The 21,623-nt window shown below is 31.7% G+C and overlaps 2 protein-coding genes across 6 annotated transcripts; one reads left to right on the top strand and one right to left on the bottom strand.

Moving 5' to 3' along the window:
- Positions 1–4,097: 4,097 nt before the first annotated feature.
- On the top strand, positions 4,098–11,492 carry MHK (Protein kinase superfamily protein). Of its 5 annotated transcripts, none has more exons than XR_842284.1 (18): positions 4,098–4,327; positions 5,182–5,565; positions 5,655–5,733; positions 6,273–6,341; positions 6,432–6,521; positions 6,858–6,996; positions 7,120–7,222; positions 7,348–7,400; positions 7,917–7,983; positions 8,588–8,696; positions 8,807–8,872; positions 8,998–9,066; positions 9,149–9,209; positions 9,315–9,419; positions 10,104–10,156; positions 10,267–10,337; positions 10,787–10,862; positions 11,086–11,492. XR_842284.1 is itself a non-coding variant. In XM_011026296.1 (18 exons), the coding sequence occupies exons 2-18, from the start codon at positions 5,558–5,560 to the stop codon at positions 11,213–11,215; spliced, it is 1,323 nt and encodes a 440-aa protein (XP_011024598.1). In that variant the 5' UTR covers positions 4,099–4,327; positions 5,182–5,557; the 3' UTR covers positions 11,216–11,492. The 5 variants fall into 5 exon arrangements, 4 of the variants coding, with proteins under 4 accessions (XP_011024598.1, XP_011024599.1, XP_011024601.1 ...); XM_011026296.1 differs by having other exon boundaries at positions 4,099–4,327; positions 10,267–10,312; XM_011026297.1 differs by having other exon boundaries at positions 4,099–4,327; positions 5,174–5,565; positions 10,267–10,312.
- Positions 11,493–18,318: 6,826 nt separating this feature from the next.
- Positions 18,319–21,179, bottom strand: LOC105125729 (phosphoserine aminotransferase, putative (DUF760)). Its single transcript, XM_011026295.1, has 2 exons — positions 20,617–21,179; positions 18,319–19,547 (listed from the first exon to the last, which is right to left on the bottom strand). The coding sequence occupies exons 1-2, from the start codon at positions 21,024–21,026 to the stop codon at positions 18,743–18,745; spliced, it is 1,215 nt and encodes a 404-aa protein (XP_011024597.1). The 5' UTR covers positions 21,027–21,179; the 3' UTR covers positions 18,319–18,742.
- Positions 21,180–21,623: the final 444 nt, after the last annotated feature.

The raw sequence follows: 21,623 nt of genomic DNA, 5'->3' as shown, positions 1-21,623 counted from the left end.
TCACCGTCCCCCCCCCCCACACTGTACACTGGGCCTTGAGCTTGGCTCAGATGGTCTTTTTTTCTTTTCGCTTATCATGGGGCATTTTTTATGTCTATTTTTCGGAGGTTTTTTTCGTTCATTTTATTTGAATAGATCAATTTATTTATTTTTATTTTTCTCATGTTATTAAGAAATACAGGCAAATCTTTTTAGCCTTTAAACATAACTTCGATACGAGCAGGGAAAACTGATTGTTTTGCCCCGTGTGAAGTTTTATGAAATTTTGTATACGATAATTTTAATTGGATGCAGTCCAAATTGATTATGAAATCAGTGGTTGTAGAGGTATTAATTAAGCATATTAATTATATATATAAAAAAAGATCACAGTGGATTGACGCGAAATAAATCGGATCTCCAGTTACCGAGAAAGTAAACGAAGCATGGTTACAAGATACAATTCGAGATCTGAGTCACGAATTAACAAATAGATATATAAATTCACGAGTCAGCTCACGTTATGATTGTTTTAAAAAAATTAATGAAACTGATATTGTTGTACATTAAAAAAAATTAAATGAAATTGTTTAAGTACAAAAATCAATTCAAAGTAAAACCTCCTTAGCCTAGGTTTTAAATTGATAGGTCATTAATTTAAATCATCAAGTCTGACCTGTTGTACAACACTGAAATTAACAATTTAAAAGTTAAAATTATAATTAAAAAATCCAACCAAAAATCAAATAAAACTTCAGTCGATTGTTAACCTCTAAAAAAATCATAAAAATGTCAAAATAATGTTTTTTTAACTAATATTTTCTCAAAATACAAGTTAATGAATATTTTATTTGATTTTAAATATATCAATCAAATCACTGATCAATCTAGTTTTTTTATTGGATGAACTCTCTCTTTCTTTAATTTTTTTTCTTTAACTTATATAAATTCAGGTTTCAACTTAACTTATCAGGTCAATTTAGGTTTTTAACTATAATCAAGAGAGTATTTAACAATGCAAATAACTGCATGATTTTTTAAATAATTATTTTTGTTTAATTTTTTTTAGATTATTTTGATAAATTAATATTAAAAATAAATTTTAAAAAATAAAAATAAATATTATTTTAATAAATTTATAAATAAAAAATACTTTAAAAAAATAATATAATATTAACTAAAACCCATGTATACAAGAAAGCCTCATAATCGTTGCTTTTTATTATTAAAAAATAAAAATATTAATCTTGTACTCTTAAATGATTAAATAAATAAATTAACATGGTAAAATATCTTCCGTAAAATTTATCCTTTTCAATTAAAAAACAGCTGAATCTCATTAATAAAGATTACCCACTTGTTAGAACATGTTTGAAATATAAAGTAAATTATATTTTTAAAATTTTTAATTTTTTAAAATTCTTCTGATCTTGAATGTATTAAAAATAATTTTTTAAAAATAAAAAATATTATTTTAATATATTTATAAATAAAAAATATTTAAACTACCACGACACTAAACAGTACATTAGTATGTTTCAAAAACACATTTCAATCTTGTACCTGAAATTACCAAAATATTTCCATCTCCCTTGGTAGCCAAGACAACTCCCCGAACGAACCGGCTTCCGGTCCAGACTCGCATCGTACCCCACCTTAACGCCATAAAACTGAGGGCACATCAAATATCTTGAATGACCAAAATAACCCACGTCACCCCATCCTAGAAACGCCAAATCCATCCCAGCGAGTAAATTATATTTTAGTCTATTTATGTTTATAAAATAAATAAAATAGTCTTTTTAGTTTTAAAAATTAATTAATTGGTCCTTTGATAAATGTCGACCATGTCTATTTTGATATTCCTCTGTTATTGAATTTTTTTCTCGTCACTCCTTTTAAATTATTTACTTTTTAAAAATAAAAAACATTATTTAATAAAAAATAATCAAAGCTCTTCCATTGCATAAAAGCAACCCTTGGAATAAAAGTTTTGTCATCATTATATATATATATAAAAAAAACTAAAATTCATTGCTGTTTCAGTATAGATTATGCATGGTGTAATTCACGGTAAAACAACTATAATTCCTTTAACAACATCAAATAAAAAACATGTATATACACTTCTGGGTAGAGTTGTATTTAAACATGTAATGACTCCTGTACCCTTGGAAAAAAATAACACAACTAGTGTTCAAAGAGCATTTTTAGATTTTCATATTTTTTATATGGTGTATTCATCATGTAACTTTTAAAGTCAAAAATTGTTTTTGCTTAAAATCAAGGGGTATTTTAGGTTTTTAACTTTGGTTTTTTTGGAATTATCTAATGAGATAAAAAATATTCTAATCATACGTGTAAAGTATCATGTCACCCTCTTCATAGTGACTTGATGTATGCAAGCCTTCATGACATAAATAAGATCCAATAATAATTTTTTTTCTCCTATTATTTTCTCCTATTATTTTATACCTCTTTCACCTCAAAATGTGTGTTGGATTTGCAAGATGGTCTTTAATTATTTAATTATACCAGTTTTGATTTATTTGTTTTTTATTTTTATTAATTTACATTTATTTTTCATGTCTTTTTATCAAATTTAATTTGTATTTCTTTATTGTTTATTATGCCTTTAATCTATTTTTATTTGATTTTATTTCTAATTTAATCTCTAATTATTTGATTTTAATTATTTTTTTCTGGTTGAATTTGATCCCCATTTTTAAGATCGTGATTCCTTTTATTTTGAGTTATTTTTTTAATTATTTATTTTGTTTTTACAATTTTATCCCTTATTATTTAATTTTATTAAATTTTTATATTATATTTGGAGCCTATTTGTTTATCATGTTTTTAGAACCTGATCTATAAATCAACCTCGATTATATTCTAGGTCACGGTTTAGGTTAAATAACTGAAATTATCAGGGCTAGTTGGATTTTTTATCTTGCAATAAGTAAAAAAGATATTATTCTAAAAATAAATAATGATAAAAAAATAAATAGGTGTTGACATGATTTTTTTCTAATTACTCGCATGATTTTTTTCTAATTACTCGCTTAATTTTTTTATTTGGCTAAAGAGTAATGTATTATTTTGATAAATAAATAATGATGAAAGAATTCAATTGTGATCCTATTTTTTTGTTGGTGTTTATTTATTTTAGATTTCTTTTTAGATTTTATTTTTTCATGTTTCATCTATTTCCATTTTATTTTTGTTTTGTTTTTATATTAAATACGATACTTATTTTCTTGATGGTTGCTCTTTTATTTTTTATTTCAATTTTATCTTTCAATATTTTTTTTCATATTTAGTTTTTATTTTTTTAGTTGTTAGTTTTCTTATCTTTTTGTTTGTTTGTTTTATCTTTTATTTTTTTTCCATTGGAGTTTTATTTCATATGTTTTTTTTATTAAATTTTGGTTACTATTCTTTTAATTGCTATTCTTTATTGTATTTTCCGATCAAATCCCTTACTATTTTCTTTTATATCAAATTTGATTCTTATTATTTTGATTATTATTTATTTTATTATTTATTTTTTGTTGTTTAAGACTTTTATTTATGATATATTTTTAATATTTTATATATTTATTTTAATCTCATGATCAAAGTTATTGGTTTAAAAGATTAGTTAGATTTAACTTTATTTTTTAAAATTTTATTATTTAATATTAAATTACTAAATCTTTAACTTTTTAGTTTTTTTCTTCATTTTAAAGTTATCCAGATAGCAAATTAGTCAAATTAATTTAAATTTATTTAGATTATCATCGTTTAAATATTTTTTTTATGCTAGAAAAAAACTGACGTACCTCGCCGGCAAAAAATTATAGTCATTTACTAAAAATGGACACATAAGGACTGGACAATTAATTTCTAAGTTCAGAAACTATTCAATCAATCTTGAAAAACTAGAGGGACTAAGTTATAATTTACGCCCACAAGCACCCAAGTCGTTTGAGGGGCCTTTTAGTAAATCAACAAACAAAGAAATAAAACGACCACATCAATTTGGGGACCACATCTTCCCCACCACAACCAAGCAATTTCTTCTTTTCAGTTTTCTCAATTATTCACAAATAAAATAATACCAATCACAAAACAAACATTTAAAATAATTATTCTATTCAATTTTATTATTTCAAAAACTCCCTATTTTTCTCGGTTTCGCCTTCGAGATATCCCCCTTCCATCGCTTCTCCAGAATCCAAATCCATCTCCTTCTCTCTAAAATCAATCTCGCTCCTTGTTCCTGCTCTTGCATTAGCGATCCATAACCCTTTTCCCCTTCATTTTAGATCTCCGCTGTCTCTGGTGTTTAACTCTTTGAGCATCCATGGTGACTTTTTTATTATTTTGTGAATTTAGAATCTTTTCCTTTCTGCTTTCAGTTTTATTGAGCTGTAACTTCTTTGAAAGGAAAGAAGTCGTCGTTTAAGTTTCTTTTAAGGAAGAGCAGAGAGTGGGTAAAAAAAACTTTAATAAGTGTTTTTTTTATAAAAATAATCCAGGCTTGAAAAATAAGAGCTTAAATTAGAGCGCTATATAGTTGAATTCGGCTTGGTTTTCATGACTTTTTTAATTTATTTCTTTTTGTGTGGCGTATGCTACCAGATTCTCTCTCTTTCTTATCTTCTTTTCTGTTGCCAGCGATCAAACGGAGATTCATTCTTTTAAGGTGCTAAGCTGTAGATTATTACTACGCTTCTCTGTGTTTTTTTACTTAATTTTTGTTATTTTTATGGATTTGTTTTTTGCATTTCTTGTTAAATAAAGATTTGAAGAGATTTCACTGATCTTGCCGTCTGTAGATGATCAATTAGTGTGTATGCGTTGGGTTTTCTAGTGTGTTTTTTTTATTGTTTCAAGATGATCAATTACCTTTTCTTTTCTTTTTTTTAATTGTTAGAAATTCAAATTTTGAATTATTGGAAATATTAATTTCCTTTTCGAAATTGATACTCCGTGTTTTAATGATTTTTTTTTGGTATTTGTTGCATAATTAGGGTGACTTAGGTTGATTTCGTCATTTTAGAACATAAACCCTAAGCAACAAATGAATGCTTAAAAGCTTTAGATCGATAATGTCTCCATTTTTCCTTTTCTTTTATTTTTATCTCATTTTTATATGAAATTCTTCTTAGTTCTGTTTTTATTTTTAATCAATTTAATTATTTATTTGCAGGCTTGCAGCTGAGCCCTATTTCTTGACGAAGGAGCATGGTTAGCTAGTAAATTACAATAAATGGCTTGAAATCCAAACTTGAGAATGCTTCGCTAGTAAAGGTTTTAGTGGAGGAGAGATTGGTTAATCTTAGATGATACAAGCTGATCGCAGCTTGTAGAAGCTGCCCTTAAGCATGTTGATGATAACTTGGCTGATATTTAATCACCCCTACCATGACATCTGTCTTCCTGTCGATGTTGTATATAACAAGTTACAGTTTAGCAGTAAACCTTGCATTCACGCTAGTAACCAACACTATGTTGAAAGTGTAGAGGCCTCTACCGGGAGGTTCTTGGAAGTCCTTTGACAAATTTTTGATTGTCATTTGCTACAATTCTAACAATGGAAAGGTATATATCCTGTATGTTTGTGTAAGATTTTTATTATTCTTGAGTGACGCAGGGTTTTCTTGGATAACGTTTTATTATTTTCTTCTCAGGTATAAAATTTTGGAAGAGATTGGTGATGGTACTTGTGGTTGTGTATTTAAGGCCGTCAATATCGAAACATATGAAATTGTAAGGAACTCTTCACATAAACACCTTATTTTAGCTGTTATTATACTTCTCAGTGGATTCAATGGTAGTAAAATTGTTTTTATCCAATCTGTTGCACTTAATATAAAAGCTACCCATGAACTCTTATTTTACAATGGCTGAGAGTCAGAGAAATGAGGAGTGCATTAAATTCATGTATAATATAAATGTATAGCTGAGAGGCCTGTTCTTCACCTGACATTGAAATCTTCAGTATTAGAAGTCACAAAGCTAGCTAAAGATGCATGGAATAACAACTATGGTTAAACAATATGAGATGACATTAAGCTGGAAATCTCAGGTGTTGGGAACTCCTTTCTCACAATTTGAGTTGTATACTGCATTTATAATGCCCTAAGTGGGTTTATTTGGCAAATTGTTGTGTTTAAATTTGCAGCCACACCTGTGGGGCAAAAGAAAACTAAAAGTATCGCTGTTATCCTGTTTTTGTAAGAAAGGAGTTCCTTGTGTTTCCTGTTTGATTGTTAAAATTATTGTCACAGTTCTATTTCTGATCTCAGGTTGCCGTGAAGAAAATGAAGAGAAAGTTCTATTTCTGGGAAGACTGCATGAATTTACGAGAAGTAAAGGTACGTTCCTTGGTAATGTTTGTATCATCAAACTGTTTCACATGATAAGTTTGCTTAGTAAACAATCAAGTTTAACATTGTCTTCTGCAGGCCCTCCATAAATTGAATCATCCCAATATTGTAAAGTTGAAAGAAGTTGTCAGGGAAAACAATGAACTATTTTTCATTTTTGAATACATGGTAAGGGATCTTGTGTTCTGGGTCCATGCTACTTTTTACGCATGACTTATGTCTCTCTTGTTTGAAAACCCCAGTAATACTCTACTAATTCTTAATCCTAATCCAGTATCATCAGCTACATGAATCATTTTCTTCCAATTTACCTTGTTGAAGGCCGTATTTTTCTTGAGATGCAAAGCTTCTAGTTCTGATCATCATTTTCGATGCTGTAGACATTATTACTCGTTGTTTTTCGCTAGGGTGGGGATTTTATGCTTTGAAACTGAAACTTGAATAAATCAATAAATGACTGTTCATCAACTAGTAATTGCTTGTTTCTGGAATTTTCCCTACAAGGAATGCAATCTGTACCAATTAATGAGAGAGCAGCAGGGATCGTTTTCAGAGGAAGAGATACGGAACTTTATGTCTCAGGTGCTTCAAGGACTTGCTCACATGCATAGAAATGGATATTTTCATCGGGATTTGAAACCTGGTAAGACAATTTGTTTTTCTATTATGAGTGTCGTTGATAAATTCATGGTTTATGATCAATTTTTCTTGGTGCTTAGAGATTTTTACATGGAATATGAATAATTAACGATCATTTCATTTTCAGAGAATGTGCTTGTGACGAAGGATGTTCTTAAAATTGCTGACTTTGGATTGGCTAGAGAAGTTTCATCAGCACCCCCTTACACTGAATATGTTTCCACACGGTGGTAAGGATTTCTTCTTATCCATTACATGTTAGTGTTTCTTTGTGCATATCCATGACATTTCTGGAAAACATTTTTTTTCACTAAAAAACACTACAGTTCTCATTTCTTTTTGGTCTGGCTGCTAGGTACCGAGCTCCAGAGGTTTTGTTGCAGTCCTCAACATATACTCCTGCAATTGGTATGCTTTCTCTCTCTCCTCGTCCATTTGAAACTCTTTTCACCTTTTTTTTTTTAAGTTTGAGCTGTTTTACCCTCAGAAAAAAAGGTTGGGATGGATTATATTGGTCAACTGATCCCTCTTTTCCTTTTTTGCCTATTTGAATCTAACTTCAGAATTACAGATGTTGATATGTATATCGAAATCAGTTTTAGAGAAGTTTTCTTTTGCCGTCAGAAATATTTTAACTAGAACTATCAATTAATACTTTGTCACTTGCCGAGTGAAGGTGTTTAATCATCTGCTAGGATGACCATTTCTGGTCCTGAATGTCAGCTCCAGCAGGAACAGTTCAATGTGTTGAAAGTTTTCAACATTGTCTATAATACATGAATAAGTTGATGCATGAGTCCTGTGAATAAACTGATGATGCTTAACCTGCAACTCCATTCCGTTTTATGCATTGGTTTTGTAGACTGATTTATTGTAGCATTTTTCTCTCATCCATTGATAACTAACCCCTGAAAGTATATACAGATATGTGGGCAGTTGGTGCAATAATAGCTGAGCTTTTCACTCTGTCCCCAATTTTCCCTGGTGAAAGGTGATTCTATGCTCTTTAGTTTCATGCCTTTAGTAAGAAAGATGTGGTTTCATATAATTCTGTTTCTGGTTTTGTTTATTGTTCTACTAGCCACTCCTGTACACACCCACTCAAGCTGAATTAAGCAAATGCTATCAGTCTATAGCAAGATGGTTCATTGATATTTTTTTCTTCATGTGTTAGACCATTAAAATAACTTAGATCTCCCAATTAAACTGGAGTGAGGATACTGATTAACTTGAAGATAAATTAGTACTAATATTCATCTGCTTGTTCTCTCCTTCTCATGCATTGTTAGCTGATAATTACTCTTCTGTTTAGACAGATGGATTTATAATATAAGAAAAGGTATGATGGACTATAATCTCATGAAGTAATAAATTGTAGAATGCAGGCTTATGTTTTGGACAGTTTTTACACGAGGCCATTATCTGGTCATGGTCTGGCTGAAGTGGAGTCCTGATAGGGAGGATTAGAAATTACTCCAATTATTCAGCAATTTTACATGAACATTTATTTTCATTTGATTTGATTTGTTCTGAATTAAAGAAAAACCTGAAAAACTAATTGAATTTTCTTTGTTAATTTAATTTCCCTTGCACAGTGAAATAGATCAGTTGTACAAGATATGCTGTGTTCTTGGTACCCCAGAGTTGGCTGCATTCCCTAAAGCTACAAATGTCTCTCAACTGATGAACCTGAGTTGTGCAGAGGTAAGCTAAGCTATTTATGTTTTCCATTCCCCCATCTTTTATGTTTTGACTTTGTGTTTACGGTTATTGTTATTGTTCATTTTTTTTTGTCAATTATTGTTTGTGGACAGATGTTACCTGCCAACCTATCTGATATCATTCCCAATGCTAGCTTGGAAGCTATTGATTTGATTATGGTGAGTATTGATGTTGATATGACATCATGATGTTTTCATTACCAATTATTTCTGGTTCATCCTGAACTAAACTCGTGTTTTGCTGCATTTTAATTATTTTAATGCTTCATGTTGACTTTCTATAGCAATTGTGTTCGTGGGATCCATTAAAGAGGCCAACTGCTGATCAGTCACTGCAACATCCATTTTTCCATGTAATATGAGCTCTCTCAATTGTACTTTCTTCTTTTGCATGAAAATCATTTTTACTGACATGTCCTGGTTCCTCTTGGATAGGTGGGTATGTGGGTTCCTTATCCACTTCGCGATCCTCTTGAGCTGAAGCTAAATAACAAGGGTTAATATTCTCTCTCACTTCTGGATTTTAAATCTAATCAGTCCAGTTTGTTTTATGTTGTTTATAGGATGTCTAATATCATTTTCTTTTCATGCAATTCAACAGGACCGAAGCCAAATCTTGAGTTAAATCTATGGGATTTTGGTGCTGAACCTGATGACTGTTTTCTTGGATTGACACTCGCTGTAAAGCCCAGTGTTTCAAACTTGGGTAAAAATCATTATGCCTTTGCACTCTTATCATTTTACTAACTGATATCTGATTCTGGAGATTGATAAGCTTAGTGATGGCCTGATGGGGCACGTCAAAATAATCAGTCTGCTATTCACTGCCACTTACCAGACCTGACTTGTGTGGTTAGCATAGATATTCAGCATGGACATCTTTAGTGCTGTCATTTTAGGTGCTTAGCAAGGCTCATGCAAAACACTCGCCCCAGTTTCTTGGTTTCAGGAATAAATTCTCCTCTCAAATCATGTGGAAGTAATAATTTAGGTATCATGTGTGCAGTGCTTTACTAATATGATGTCCATGGTTTTCACGGTCTTCCAATATGGTTAATGTTGGAGATAAATCTGAGACAAGGGCCTTTAATGGGAAGGGTATTGCTATGCATAGGATTAGATGGTCAGAGTGAATAACAAGTCAAGTTATACCTTTCATTGGTGTAGTTGACCCATTTAGCTGTTGTCAAGTGTAATGTCACAGGAATATCGATGCTAGTATTATACATGCAATAAAGAAACAATATAAACAGTGCCTGGAATGTTGATGAATTCTTGTTTCTCTCTCCCTCCCAATTATTCAATTCTTAGCTCTCCAGAGGACCAAACCATTATATTGCTTAGTTATTTTGTATCTTTGTAGGGGACAAACTAATATATGTTTAACTAGGAGACTTATTTCATGCAGAGGTAGTCCGGAATGTTCCTCAAGGCATGCGGGAGGTGAGTTAGTACAACGAACTTAAGATGGCTATTTAGCATATGTATAATGATATAAATGACATGGAACTAGTTGCTTTGCCAGCTGAAATTTTGTATAACATGTAATGCAGGATTTTGTGTTTTGCTCTGATTTAAAAGGTCGCCAAGAACAGTCAGGTAATTGTTTGGTTGGACCTTGCAGGTATCATTTAGCACTCTTTGTATTTAGTGGAAAACAATTCCTGAAAAACTTCTCTTGGTAATTTCCAAAGTATTTAGTATCTTGGTGGATATATTTACTGTCATACTCGGAGAGATCTTCTGTCTGTTTAATGAGTTCACCGAAACTTCTGCCCAGGAAACCTATTTTGTGGAAACTGTAAATGAACACTGTTTGTGGAAGATTGAAACTTACATCAAGCACCTTGATGGTGCTTGGAGGCCACAGGGTTCCCTAGCTTTATGTTGAAAATATTCTAAAGTACGTGCTGGTTGAAGTATATATGTATTGTCCTACGCCGAGTGCAAGTTCCATCAAATGTTTAGGAACTGTAGTCATAGGTTTTTTATGATGCTGCTTGGTTATACGAGATATTTGCTCTAACCTTCGAATTTTTCAACTAATCTGTTCCGGTTTAATTTGTGATCCAGTTTTTTGGTCGCTGCTATCTCCTGATCAAAATGGAATCCACCCTCCAGTGGAATCATCGCTATCATTATCATTTAGGTGAGTTCTTTTCTGTGGTGACACCGAAAAGAGAAGTATCTAAAGATGTCCACCAACTCTCATCTGTCTGCATTGCTTTGATACTATCATCTAGTTTTTGTTCTGCTCAGTTGTCTGTATTGCTAGTCTTTTGTTGGCCATCTTCATGCCTAGACAGGTCGGTTATATCCATGATAACATGATCTTCTGATCTATTTTTTCTTTCGGTGTAATTCCTTGGTAGTTCGATTCAGCATCCATCGGTTGGAGTTCCACAATCATCTGGCTTCACAATTACATCACTACAGCCTAACTTCTTAGATTGCCCATTATTGGCCATGTCCTCCCCACTTCAACAAGGTCATTACCTCTGACTGACTTGATTGGTTGGATCAAATAAGAAAGGCGTACAAATAACTGGTAATTTATTTTATTTGATTTTGTAAAGTTTATTTAGCACCTGCATAGTTTCATTCTTGATCGATGCAATGCAACTGCAGCATGTCATTGGCAGAAAATACAGGCCCTGGGAAAATCAAATCTCCCCGGACCAAAATTGACTCAAAGTTCACTTTAATGTACATTTACACGATGGGGCAGCCAATTGAAAATTTTAATATTTAAGTATTTGGCCCTTCCAGCGATATCTTATTCTCTCATATCTTTTTATTCATTTTATGGAGATGGTGTCTTTTCTTTCCTTTTCAAATCCCCACTTCTGAAATTCTAATTCTGCCCTACACGAACGATCTCTTTGAAAGTATCAATGGTGCAAAACCATTCGCATTAAAGTTTTCTTTGTCCTCTTGTAGGGTGAGAGAGAGAGAGAGATTAAGATAACATTTAGTTACTGGTCTGGGAAAAAAAAATAGAAATAATATTTTGAAGAAGATGACATTTAGTTATTGGTCTGGGAAAAAAAAAATAGAAATAATATTTTGAAGATATATAAATTCATTTTAAAGCTATCGAGCAAATAAATTTACTGTCTTTTTAACTAAACATGTGTTTGTTTTATTTTTATGTGTTTTTTTTTACGGAACACCTGCTAAATGTAAACTAGTAATCATTCTGGAAGGCTGTAGCTTTTAATTGCGGTGGTTATTATAAAAAATTTGGGTGATACATGCTTATGATGAAATGCTTATTGTTTTCAAGTAGCTTTCAAAACAGCTTTAAAAAATGGCCACAAACCACTGGGTCTGAAGGGTTTGTTTTTTAATATGTTTTGAAAGTATGTTCATGTATTTTAATATGTTAATATTAAAAATAAAAAGAAATTAAAATTTTTAAATATATTTCCTAACAAGATATTTTTTTTAAATAATTAGCATAATAATACCAAATTAACACTTCGCCCTGCTATTCTCTCAACCACAAACATTTCTGCTATTTTCGACTTATTATTTTCCCTTCATTACCAGCATGATAACTTTAATGTTTTGAATCAAATTCTTCTTTGCTGTGCGTTTTTCTTCGAAAGCCTCATAACTTTCAAATCCATTTATATGGACACACATGAAAATGATAAGCAAGAGTCTAAAATCCATGAATTCTGTAAAGAATTCATATCCTCACGAGCCAGTCTCAATGAAATCTGCATCACTTCATACAGTAAAATTCAACACTACTTTCCCATGACTTTTCTACAGTATTAGATACCGTTCTTCTCGCGACAACAATAATATTCCTTATTCCTGTGATTTATTATTAGTCTTAAATTCAAGTCAGAGTTTTCTCCATTTAAATTATTCTTTCATGATATATATATCTAACATGAGCTCCACCTTCATTTTAACTGTACTATTAATATAAAAAAAATGACCGGACCTGGTAGTTTTTGAATTTTCTGGATAATTTTGATTTTTTTATTTTAAAAACCAAAAAAATAATAGAACTGAACTAAATTGAAGAAACCCACACAAAATTTAATTAAAAGATTCATGGATTAAATTGAGTTTATTTGGTTTTTAAAAATATAAAATGTTTGGTTCGGTTATTCAGTTCGGATCAATTTCAATTTCTTTTTTGAAAAATCGAAGGAATTGAATTTTTTATCCGAACTAAGCTTTTATAATCAGCGCTTACTCCTTTTTGCAACATTGATGCGTAAGTATAACATGAATCTTCACTTGCTATAAGCCACGAGTATGATTACATTTATCAATCTGAAAACCCATAGTTATTTTGTACAAATATACAGTCAATCTTTTTCAAACTTTACTATAAAAAATATGGTGCAAAGCTCGCATAAACAAAATAATAAAACAAAATAAATACATATAAAGTTTAATGTGGTTCAACAAATATAATATTAATAATATAATAAATTCTCCCAAGAAGAGAACCTCTAAATAAATTAATTACCTCACAGTCCAAAACCCCAACACACCCAAGATCGATACTCACAAATATCACTACAAAATAATCTCCACAAATACTTCAAGGACTTCTTTACAACTTCTTGGAAACTTCATGCACTATTGTGCTACTACCATAGCTCTCCTCACAAAGACAACAATTATGCTGCCACATCACACGCTTTTGCGGCAAAACTTGCTCTTTTATTCTGCTTCTTTTTAACAAGTTCTCGTCAGTGCAAGACAATAATTTTTTGTCTCCTTATTTGGGGTGTTTGAGATTACACTTGCACCATGTTTTTTTATTAAATATTTTTTAGTTTTAAATAAAAAATTTAATATATTTTTGGATTATTTTAATATATTTATGTAGAAAATAAATTTTAAAAAATAAAAAATATTATTTTTATATATTTTTAAATAAAAATAACATTTAACACACTCCTAAATAGCTACTTAATGATGTATGATATAGGGTGGTCTAAAGTTCAGGTCAAGATTTTATCAATATTTTTTATTAGTTTTATATAGAAAAACTTTATGATTCTTAATTGAAATATTAAGAAATTCTAAAAATTTACATGGAGCCTTCTAATATGATGTTTTAACTTGGGTTAAAATTTTATAAATTTTGAAAAAATTTAAAAATTTGATAAAAAAAAATATAATGTGATCAGTTTTATGTTATTGAATGTAATCTTCAATTTGATCATCAGATTAAACTGAAATTTTATGAGGAATCTTAAAATATATTGAATAAAATCTGGTTAAAATTTTATAATGAACAGAGTTTGGTAGTGCTAACAAAAAAAAATCATATAAAAGTAAAATGACTCATTAAGGATAAAATAATTAAATGCTAACAAAAAAAAATCATATAAAAATAAAATAACTCATTAAGGGTAAAATAATTATTTTTCATTAAAAAATAAAACAAATTAGTTGTTCTTTCTTTTTATATATTGCCAACTGGATAGAAGCATAATATAAAAAGAAAAAAAAAGGCAAGAGAAAAAAAGAGAAAAATAAAAAAAAACATAAAAAAAATCTAATAAAAAAATAAGAAAAATGAGGGAATAATCTTGTAAACTTACAAAGTCCAACTTATAAAATATTAATATAAAAAAAATAAAATGAAGAAAGAATGAATCAAGAAAGGAAAAGAATTTAATTATTTTATTTTTTAGTTGATATAAGATTATTATTTTATTTTAATTGAGGGGTTGTTACAATATCGATTCAGATTTGATTATAAATAAATTATATTCCACAAACATTAAAGGATGTAAGTTCAATAATAAATTTATTTTTATTTATTTTTTAATATTTTAGATAGTGTATTTAAATTAAAACTTTATAGTTAACTTTAAAGATTTATATACATAAATTAATATTTTATCTTAAAAAATATTTATATATGTATTTAATATTTCAGGGAGGAAAAATTCCTGCTCCACCCGTGTGTATAAAAAAAAGTTTTCCAAACCATGAGTCATCCACCGGATCGACTGAATTTCCTTCGTTAAACTGCATGGCCTCCCAGACATAGGTCAATTATTTTTTGGATGACTAGGGAAGCCGGACTCTGTTTTAAAACCAGAAAAGGTCCTTTTCTAGAAGGTAACCTTGACCATTAAAAAACATTAAAAAAAAGAATTAAAGAAAAAGAAAATACCAATTTATAAATAGAAGACTGGGGTGCCCGCGTAAGAAGTCATCCATGAAAAGTATTTTTTACGCTTCGGTTCTCTTGTTCCTCTCTGTGTCTCCTTTCTCCGGAACCTTCACACTTGACTTTTTCTTGCTTTAGGAATTAACGAGCCCCCTCCAAGATTAACCTTGATCACGGCGTAATCTTTCTGCAAATGGCGTATGCATGACTTGTATATTTTGCTTTTAGATCAACACGTGACCTATTCGGAATGATCAGAGCTGCGTCCGTTGCGAGCCAGAAAAAAGTGTAATCGTCTCCTCAATTCTAATGTTTTCGACGGTGATCGTGGTACAGGGATGCAATAATCCATCCTCAAGGTTTCCTATGGAAGCCGATTCGATTGGGTTTAGTATTAATTTTATTTTTTTCAATAGGATTCATGGATTTTATTCTATGATTTCTGAAATGTTTTATAATTTTATGTATATATTTAAAATTTAATTTCAATTTGATAGTTTTATAGTTTACGATTGAAGAAGTAATTTTAGAGCTCAAATTTTATTTTATTTTAAAATTATTTTAAAAATACAAAAATGGATTGTATCATGTATCCTATATGGCAGGATGGAGAAATTTCGAAATTTCTCACTCGGTCCGATTTGATCCAGTGATTGAAATATAGAGATGGATGATGAATTTAGGTTTTCTGCATTGGAAGAAGGTGGAGCAAAATCAGCTTCATCCCCATGCATGCAAAGAGAATTCAGAAAGAAAGAAAAAATCATGCGATTTTTGTCGGATAATATGCAGGAAAAAAAATTATATAAGCAAGTAATTAAGTGGGAAGAACAACATTACCTCATCGAAAATCATCAATCACATATGATACAAAAATATTTTACAAGGCGAGAAACTTGAAATTATATGGTATAATTAAGCATTTTCTGTGAAATATCCCACTGCATCCTTGTAATTGCTCCATAAATCTGTCATTATGGTTGAAATCATCTGTCTGAAATCCTCGGCAAGCTGAGATAATGAATTTTCCAATACCCCATCAAGAGAAGCCCTTGTCTTTTCCACCAGATCTCCGAGAGCTGATCCTGTGAGAGCAGCAGAGCCTGAAATGCCTTCTATCAGAAGATCAAAAGCAGAAGCGGCTGAAGAACTTATCTTTCCCACAATAAACTGCAAGGCATACTCAAAGCATGCCCTGATAGCATCGGCGATCAGTTGTAATCCTCCTTGGACAGCTTGGCCAGGTAATCTGCATCCTTGGATAATTAACACAAGAAGGTAAGCAGTCGCGGAGAAGATTAAGCGAGAAACGAGGCTTGATAATGCAGTGACGGCCAAGAAAATGAACCTGACAAGAAAAAAAACCATGTCTCGTTTATTTTTGAGAGACAGAGGAGAAGACTTGGGGAGGAAGGTTGCAAAGACACATCTATTTTTAATTGTATTATGTTGCAGAGGTATATTTATGGTGTAGAATCTTTGATTGAATCAAACTGTGGAACTTTTCAAAACTGAGGTGACGTTGGCTATGGGATTAGTTTATACAGTTGAACCCACAGAATCCCATGTAGATAATTTGTTTTACGTGTGGTGTTTTTAATTTTAAGGGGTAGTCGTTGTCGTTACTCTTCATTACTTCTTGGAAACTCAATGGATGATTCTAAGCAACTGATAATGGATGATTCTAAGCAATTGATGCTAATACTCATCGTTATAGGGCTAGCCTGGCCTGAGATATGACGACAGTCAGTCCAAGGATCACTTCTAATGAATGATTCTGGGTAACTAAAGCTAATGCTAGTATTTTAAAGACCTGATCTGTACTAGGAGCTTACCACATTCAGTCTCAGAATCAGGTTATATATCTATAGAGTCAATCTGAAACTTTAGATTCCGTTTGGTTAAGTGATTGTCAAAATTAATGTTTAATATTATTTAATAATATTATATAAATTAGATGGAGATTATTTGATATTTGGTATTTATAAAATTTAATCGTAATTTTAATTTTATTTATAGTGATATTTTACTTAATGTTATTATATTCTTAAGAAATCAAGGAAATTAAAGTCATTGTCAAATATGTTTTATATGTAATAAAATTGTAAATAGTTTAATAGAATAATAAGTGAATCACTCTTTATTGTTATAGCTAGAGTAAATTGGTTTAAAATTAAATATATTAAACTGAATTTAATTAGTAAAATAAAAAATTAAATTAAATTTTTTATTTTTATTATATTTTATTTAAAAAAATTAATGTTTAATATTATTTAATGACATTATATAAATTAGATGGAAATCGTTTGATGACTTGGTATTTATAAAATTTAATCGTAATTTTAATTTTATTTATAGTGATATTTTACTTAATGTTATTATATTCTTAAGAAATCAAAGAAATTATAGTCATTGTTAAATATGTTTCATACGTGATGAAATTATAAATAGTTTATTCTTAAATTATTTTATAATCTCAATTTGAAAATTATTTTTTATTTATTTCATATATAATAACATTAGTTAAATCTACAATATTTAAATAATCAATCATCAATATTAATATACATATATTTTTAAATTATTTTATAATCTTAATTTGAAAATCATTCTTAATCAAATACATTAAACTATTTTTTGTTCAACCTTAATTTCAATCACAGTTTTAACCAAATATATATAAATAATAAACCAACCTCATTCAAAAATATTTTTTATAAAATATTTTTTTTCAAATCATAATCACCAAAACTATCATAATACTAAATATATTAAATACATTAAAATCCTAAAAACTACCACAATACTAAATATATTAAATACATTAAAATTGAAATGATATTGTCTTGAACAAAATTTTAAAAAACAATTCTTAAAGTTGATTCGATTATGTCGCGTCTGGGTTTAACTCTGTTAGCCAAGTTTCATTAGATTAATCTTCAAAATGATTCGTATCTTAAACAAAATTTTTTAAAAACAAATTCTTAAAATTGATTTGATTATGTCACATCTGGGTTTAACCATGTTAGCCAAGCTTCATTAGATTAATCTTCAAAATGATTCGAAATGAAACCCTAGACGAGGCTATAGGGTCCATGGGTTATTGAATGGAGCGAAGCTGCCGGGGGCTTGACCAGGTTTTAATAACTATGCGGCTATTAGGTAAAATAAATCATAATAAAGAGAGCTAAAATTTATTAATAGTTATTGTTACTTGCAGAGCTGAATCTCCAATCCACGCTCACGAGTTCATTAGGGCATGAAATTCTGAGGTTGCAACCATTAGCAGCATAAAAATTTTGGAGCAGACAACGTGCCGGATTCTTCATTGGATTTTGGATTCTGTCTGAGCGCAGCTTCCAGTTATGTAATCCACTCCCATGCGCAACAAGCACACACTACAAGCAAAGCTTTAACCTCAACACAAAACAGAGTAACAGAGTAACAACCAAGAACTCGCACTGCAGAGTTGATTAGATGTTTAAGCAGCTAACATCCTACAACAGATTCCATTTCAGAAAAGGATTTTTGCAGCAAGAGTTGTCCATATCCACTGCACCAGAAAGCAAAGAAGAAAAGAAATGGCATGCAAGCATCAAATCTCTGCAAGACTGCAACTGTTATTTACAGAACATGCACCAAGAAGTCAAAACTTTGACTCGCTAGTTAAAACACTAGTCAGCCTAGCTTAGCGGAACTGTGTACGAGAAGCAAAAACAGCTCTATACTATATAACTCTATTTCTATGTAGTCTATACAATAAACTGCGGGAACTTGGAAACAAGAGTCAAATGCAGCAATCAAGCTCGTATGTACAAGAAGAGTTTCGGCCAGTAGCCAATCCTCTCTTGAAACTTGCTCCCTTTCCTCTAGTTGTCTTTAAGCTTATATACAGAGTTGACATATTCTTCTGTGTCCCAAAGAAAACAACCAAAAGCAACTGCCTCCAAAACCAATCTCTTCAAGCTCGAAAACGAGGTCAAGATAACCTCATCATTCTCAAGCACGCCGGTCTTCTCATCTCCGAACAGTGCACAGCTGTGCTTCTCAATCAAATTCACAGCCTCCTTAGATTTCAGTTTTGCACATCTTTTCAGTGTCTCGGAATCAAACCCCATCAGGTAGCACTTCAATTTTTCATGTTCTGATTTTGGCCTGTTTAACCTTGTTTCCTGTGACGTCGATTGCTTGTTGCTTATGTGACCAAAAACAAGATTTGTTAATCCATAAGAAGGCAGTGATTCTGGAAACTGAAGGGTGGTCCTATGACCAAGATGAATATCTTGGTGGGGCAGAACCAGACACCATTCCAAATGATGCCTCAAGGAGGCAGACTTGAGGAAATAACCGTATAAAATCGAGGCTGCATACACTCTACCAAGCCGGCACCTTTGGACCTCAGTTGTTGCCCAACTGTCTGCCACACTAGAATTTGCTTTCAAGCCAATAACTGTAGAGACGTGTTCCCTAACCATCTCTAAGACCTCAAAACTGTGGATGGACTCTAGCTCCCAGTCCTTTGAAGGTCGTATCTCTAGCCTGGCGTTGTAGATGCACCTAGAGAGCTTTGGAACCAAAGGGACTCTGATCTCAGAAAATTTGTAAAGAACTAACATATACATGACATCTTCAACGGCAACTTGACACTCATGCTCCTTCAGCTCGGCAATCCTCCTGGCACTCGAAAGCAAGGAAGCACTATTAGGCAGCTGGGTAACTCCATTTGATTCAATCAGGCAATATAGAACATTTATTACTATGGTGATCAAAATGTCCAGATGCAGGACTATCAGGCAACTGGATCATTGGACAGTCATGCATCTGTTCCGTGATTTTAAGGTAGCAAAAGTGATGCAACAATACCACTAGACTTGGTTTGTAATTTTACAGCAATGATTGCCTCAATGCATGAATCCCATATGCCCAAAAGGAAATTCTTTCGATTTATACAAGTGAAGTACCCGTGAATCTGCTGATTGACACGAGGGTAAAAAAAATACACGACTCAGATTCTCAATGTGAAACCTTTAACAAATTTAGGACAGAAGCCAGCCTTATTACCTGTTATAGGAAGAAAAATTAAGCCTTTCCCAAAAGCAACAAATCAAAATCTTCATAGGACAGGTACTGTTGTTCAGACTAATAACATCACATCACAAACCTCCGGACATTAATAGCCTGGCCCCATTTAAATCTCATGCAAAAAAACAACCCTCGATCCATTTAATTTGTAATTTAATTATTTTATTCTTATGCCATTTATTTATTTTATAAAAATCCTGACTTGTCAACTCAATGAATTTGAAAGCCCGCCAATTCCTTATACATGAAATTTAATAAGTAAGATTAAAAGACTGAAATCATCAAATCAAGCTAATGTTTAAAACACACACAATGAGATGTTCTAGCTATCTTTGCAATGGTCAACAAATAATGGAATAATTTTGTAAGTGAACCCTTCGTCCTGTGTGGAGAGTAAATAGCTTGGCCCCTTGGGGATTATTGATGGGGAAAGTTTGTGATGTTACTGTGTTGTTACTACCGAACACAAACTCCAATTTTTACTACCTTAAAAAAATAAATTCTAACATGCCGTATAACCTTGAAAAACATCAAGGTTTCGATTGACGTCTGAGCTGATCGAGGACACAACGTGTCATCGAATATGATAACTAAACACTGTTCTATTTATTTATTTATTGAGAAAAAGGGAAGATTGAGCACCAAGGAATGAATGACTGACCTGTGAAGAGAAGCTTCATCGGAGCCAGAGCTACGAACCATGCGACTCAAAGCACTATCTCTGTCATCGGCCAACAACTTCAACTCATCAGTCACAGCAACATGAAAAAGCTGTTTCTGATTCTGAAACACGCCGCTCAAAAACTTCCCAGCCGCAGATCTCAGTTCCAGCGGGGTGTTCAAGCTGCTGCTGCTCGGCTCGCAGTGGCTCGACGACCCCGCTCTTGCAACCACAATAACCGCAACACCCCTTCCCGGTTTTCGCTCTACTTTCCGGTTAAGCAAAGCAGTCGATGACTTGAACGTCCAACTAGGAGACGAAATTGAGGGTATCTTACGGGATTTTACCGCTGACGGTAAAAATCGTAGAGAGAGGGTCTTGTTACTAGTGGTGTAGAGGCTATAGTCCATTCACAGAGCGTAAAAAAACCCTAGAGAGAGAGAGAGAGAGGATTAAAAAAAATGACGTTGGTAAATAGATAAGGCTGCGAGGGTTTGAGGTTTTTTGATAAGTGTTAGGAGATAAAGGGTCGAGTCTTTTTCCGAGAGGCGGTTTGTGATTGGGTGGCGGTCTATTATTGGGCTTAGAAAAATCATGGGAGGGATGATGGCAGCCAAATTCTTAATGGCCAAGTGGAGAGAAAGGATAAGATCCAAACACTAAATAACAAAAGCTTTAGGTGAGGGGATAAGGTATCGATACTTTTTAGTCAATACTCCACTTTTCTTGTCGTTTGTAAGTGAATGCTGTAATTTTAAAAAAAGAATTATACAGGCCACCTCGAGGAGCATCAGCGACGGCGACGGCGACGGCGACAGGGAAGGATATTACCGTGATTGTACTTTCCATGCTAAAAAAACTTGGAGGATAGCGTACTTTCCTCACTGTTTAGACGAAACCGGTTGTTTTTATTTTTATTTATTTTTTACTTTTTCTCTCCGTTTTTTTTACAAATCCATCCTTCATGTCTGCTTGATTCTGAATTTATTTTCGTAAATTATTCTAAA

This window comes from Populus euphratica, unplaced genomic scaffold (assembly GCF_000495115.2).
Source record: "Populus euphratica unplaced genomic scaffold, PopEup_1.0 scaffold58.1, whole genome shotgun sequence".
NCBI classification, from domain to species: domain Eukaryota; kingdom Viridiplantae; phylum Streptophyta; class Magnoliopsida; order Malpighiales; family Salicaceae; genus Populus; species Populus euphratica.
The sequence above is the reverse complement of the archived record's forward strand: the minus strand, read 5'-3'. Positions and strand labels throughout refer to the sequence as shown.

What these genes read in the sequence shown, in the direction of transcription:
- MHK (XM_011026296.1), top strand. An exon ending in ATATCGAAACATATGAAATT is followed by an intron (nt 5,734 to 6,272) that starts GTAAGGAACTCT and finishes TTCTGATCTCAG; the next exon opens with GTTGCCGTGAAGAAAATGAA. An exon ending in TGAATTTACGAGAAGTAAAG is followed by an intron (nt 6,342 to 6,431) that starts GTACGTTCCTTG and finishes TGTCTTCTGCAG; the next exon opens with GCCCTCCATAAATTGAATCA.
- LOC105125729 (XM_011026295.1), bottom strand. Translation starts at nt 21,026, where the DNA reads ATGGACTATAGCCTCTACACCACTAGTAACAAGACCCTCTCTCTACGA. An exon ending in GATGAAGCTTCTCTTCACAG is followed by an intron (nt 19,548 to 20,616) that starts GTCAGTCATTCA and finishes TTCGAGTGCCAG; the next exon opens with GAGGATTGCCGAGCTGAAGG.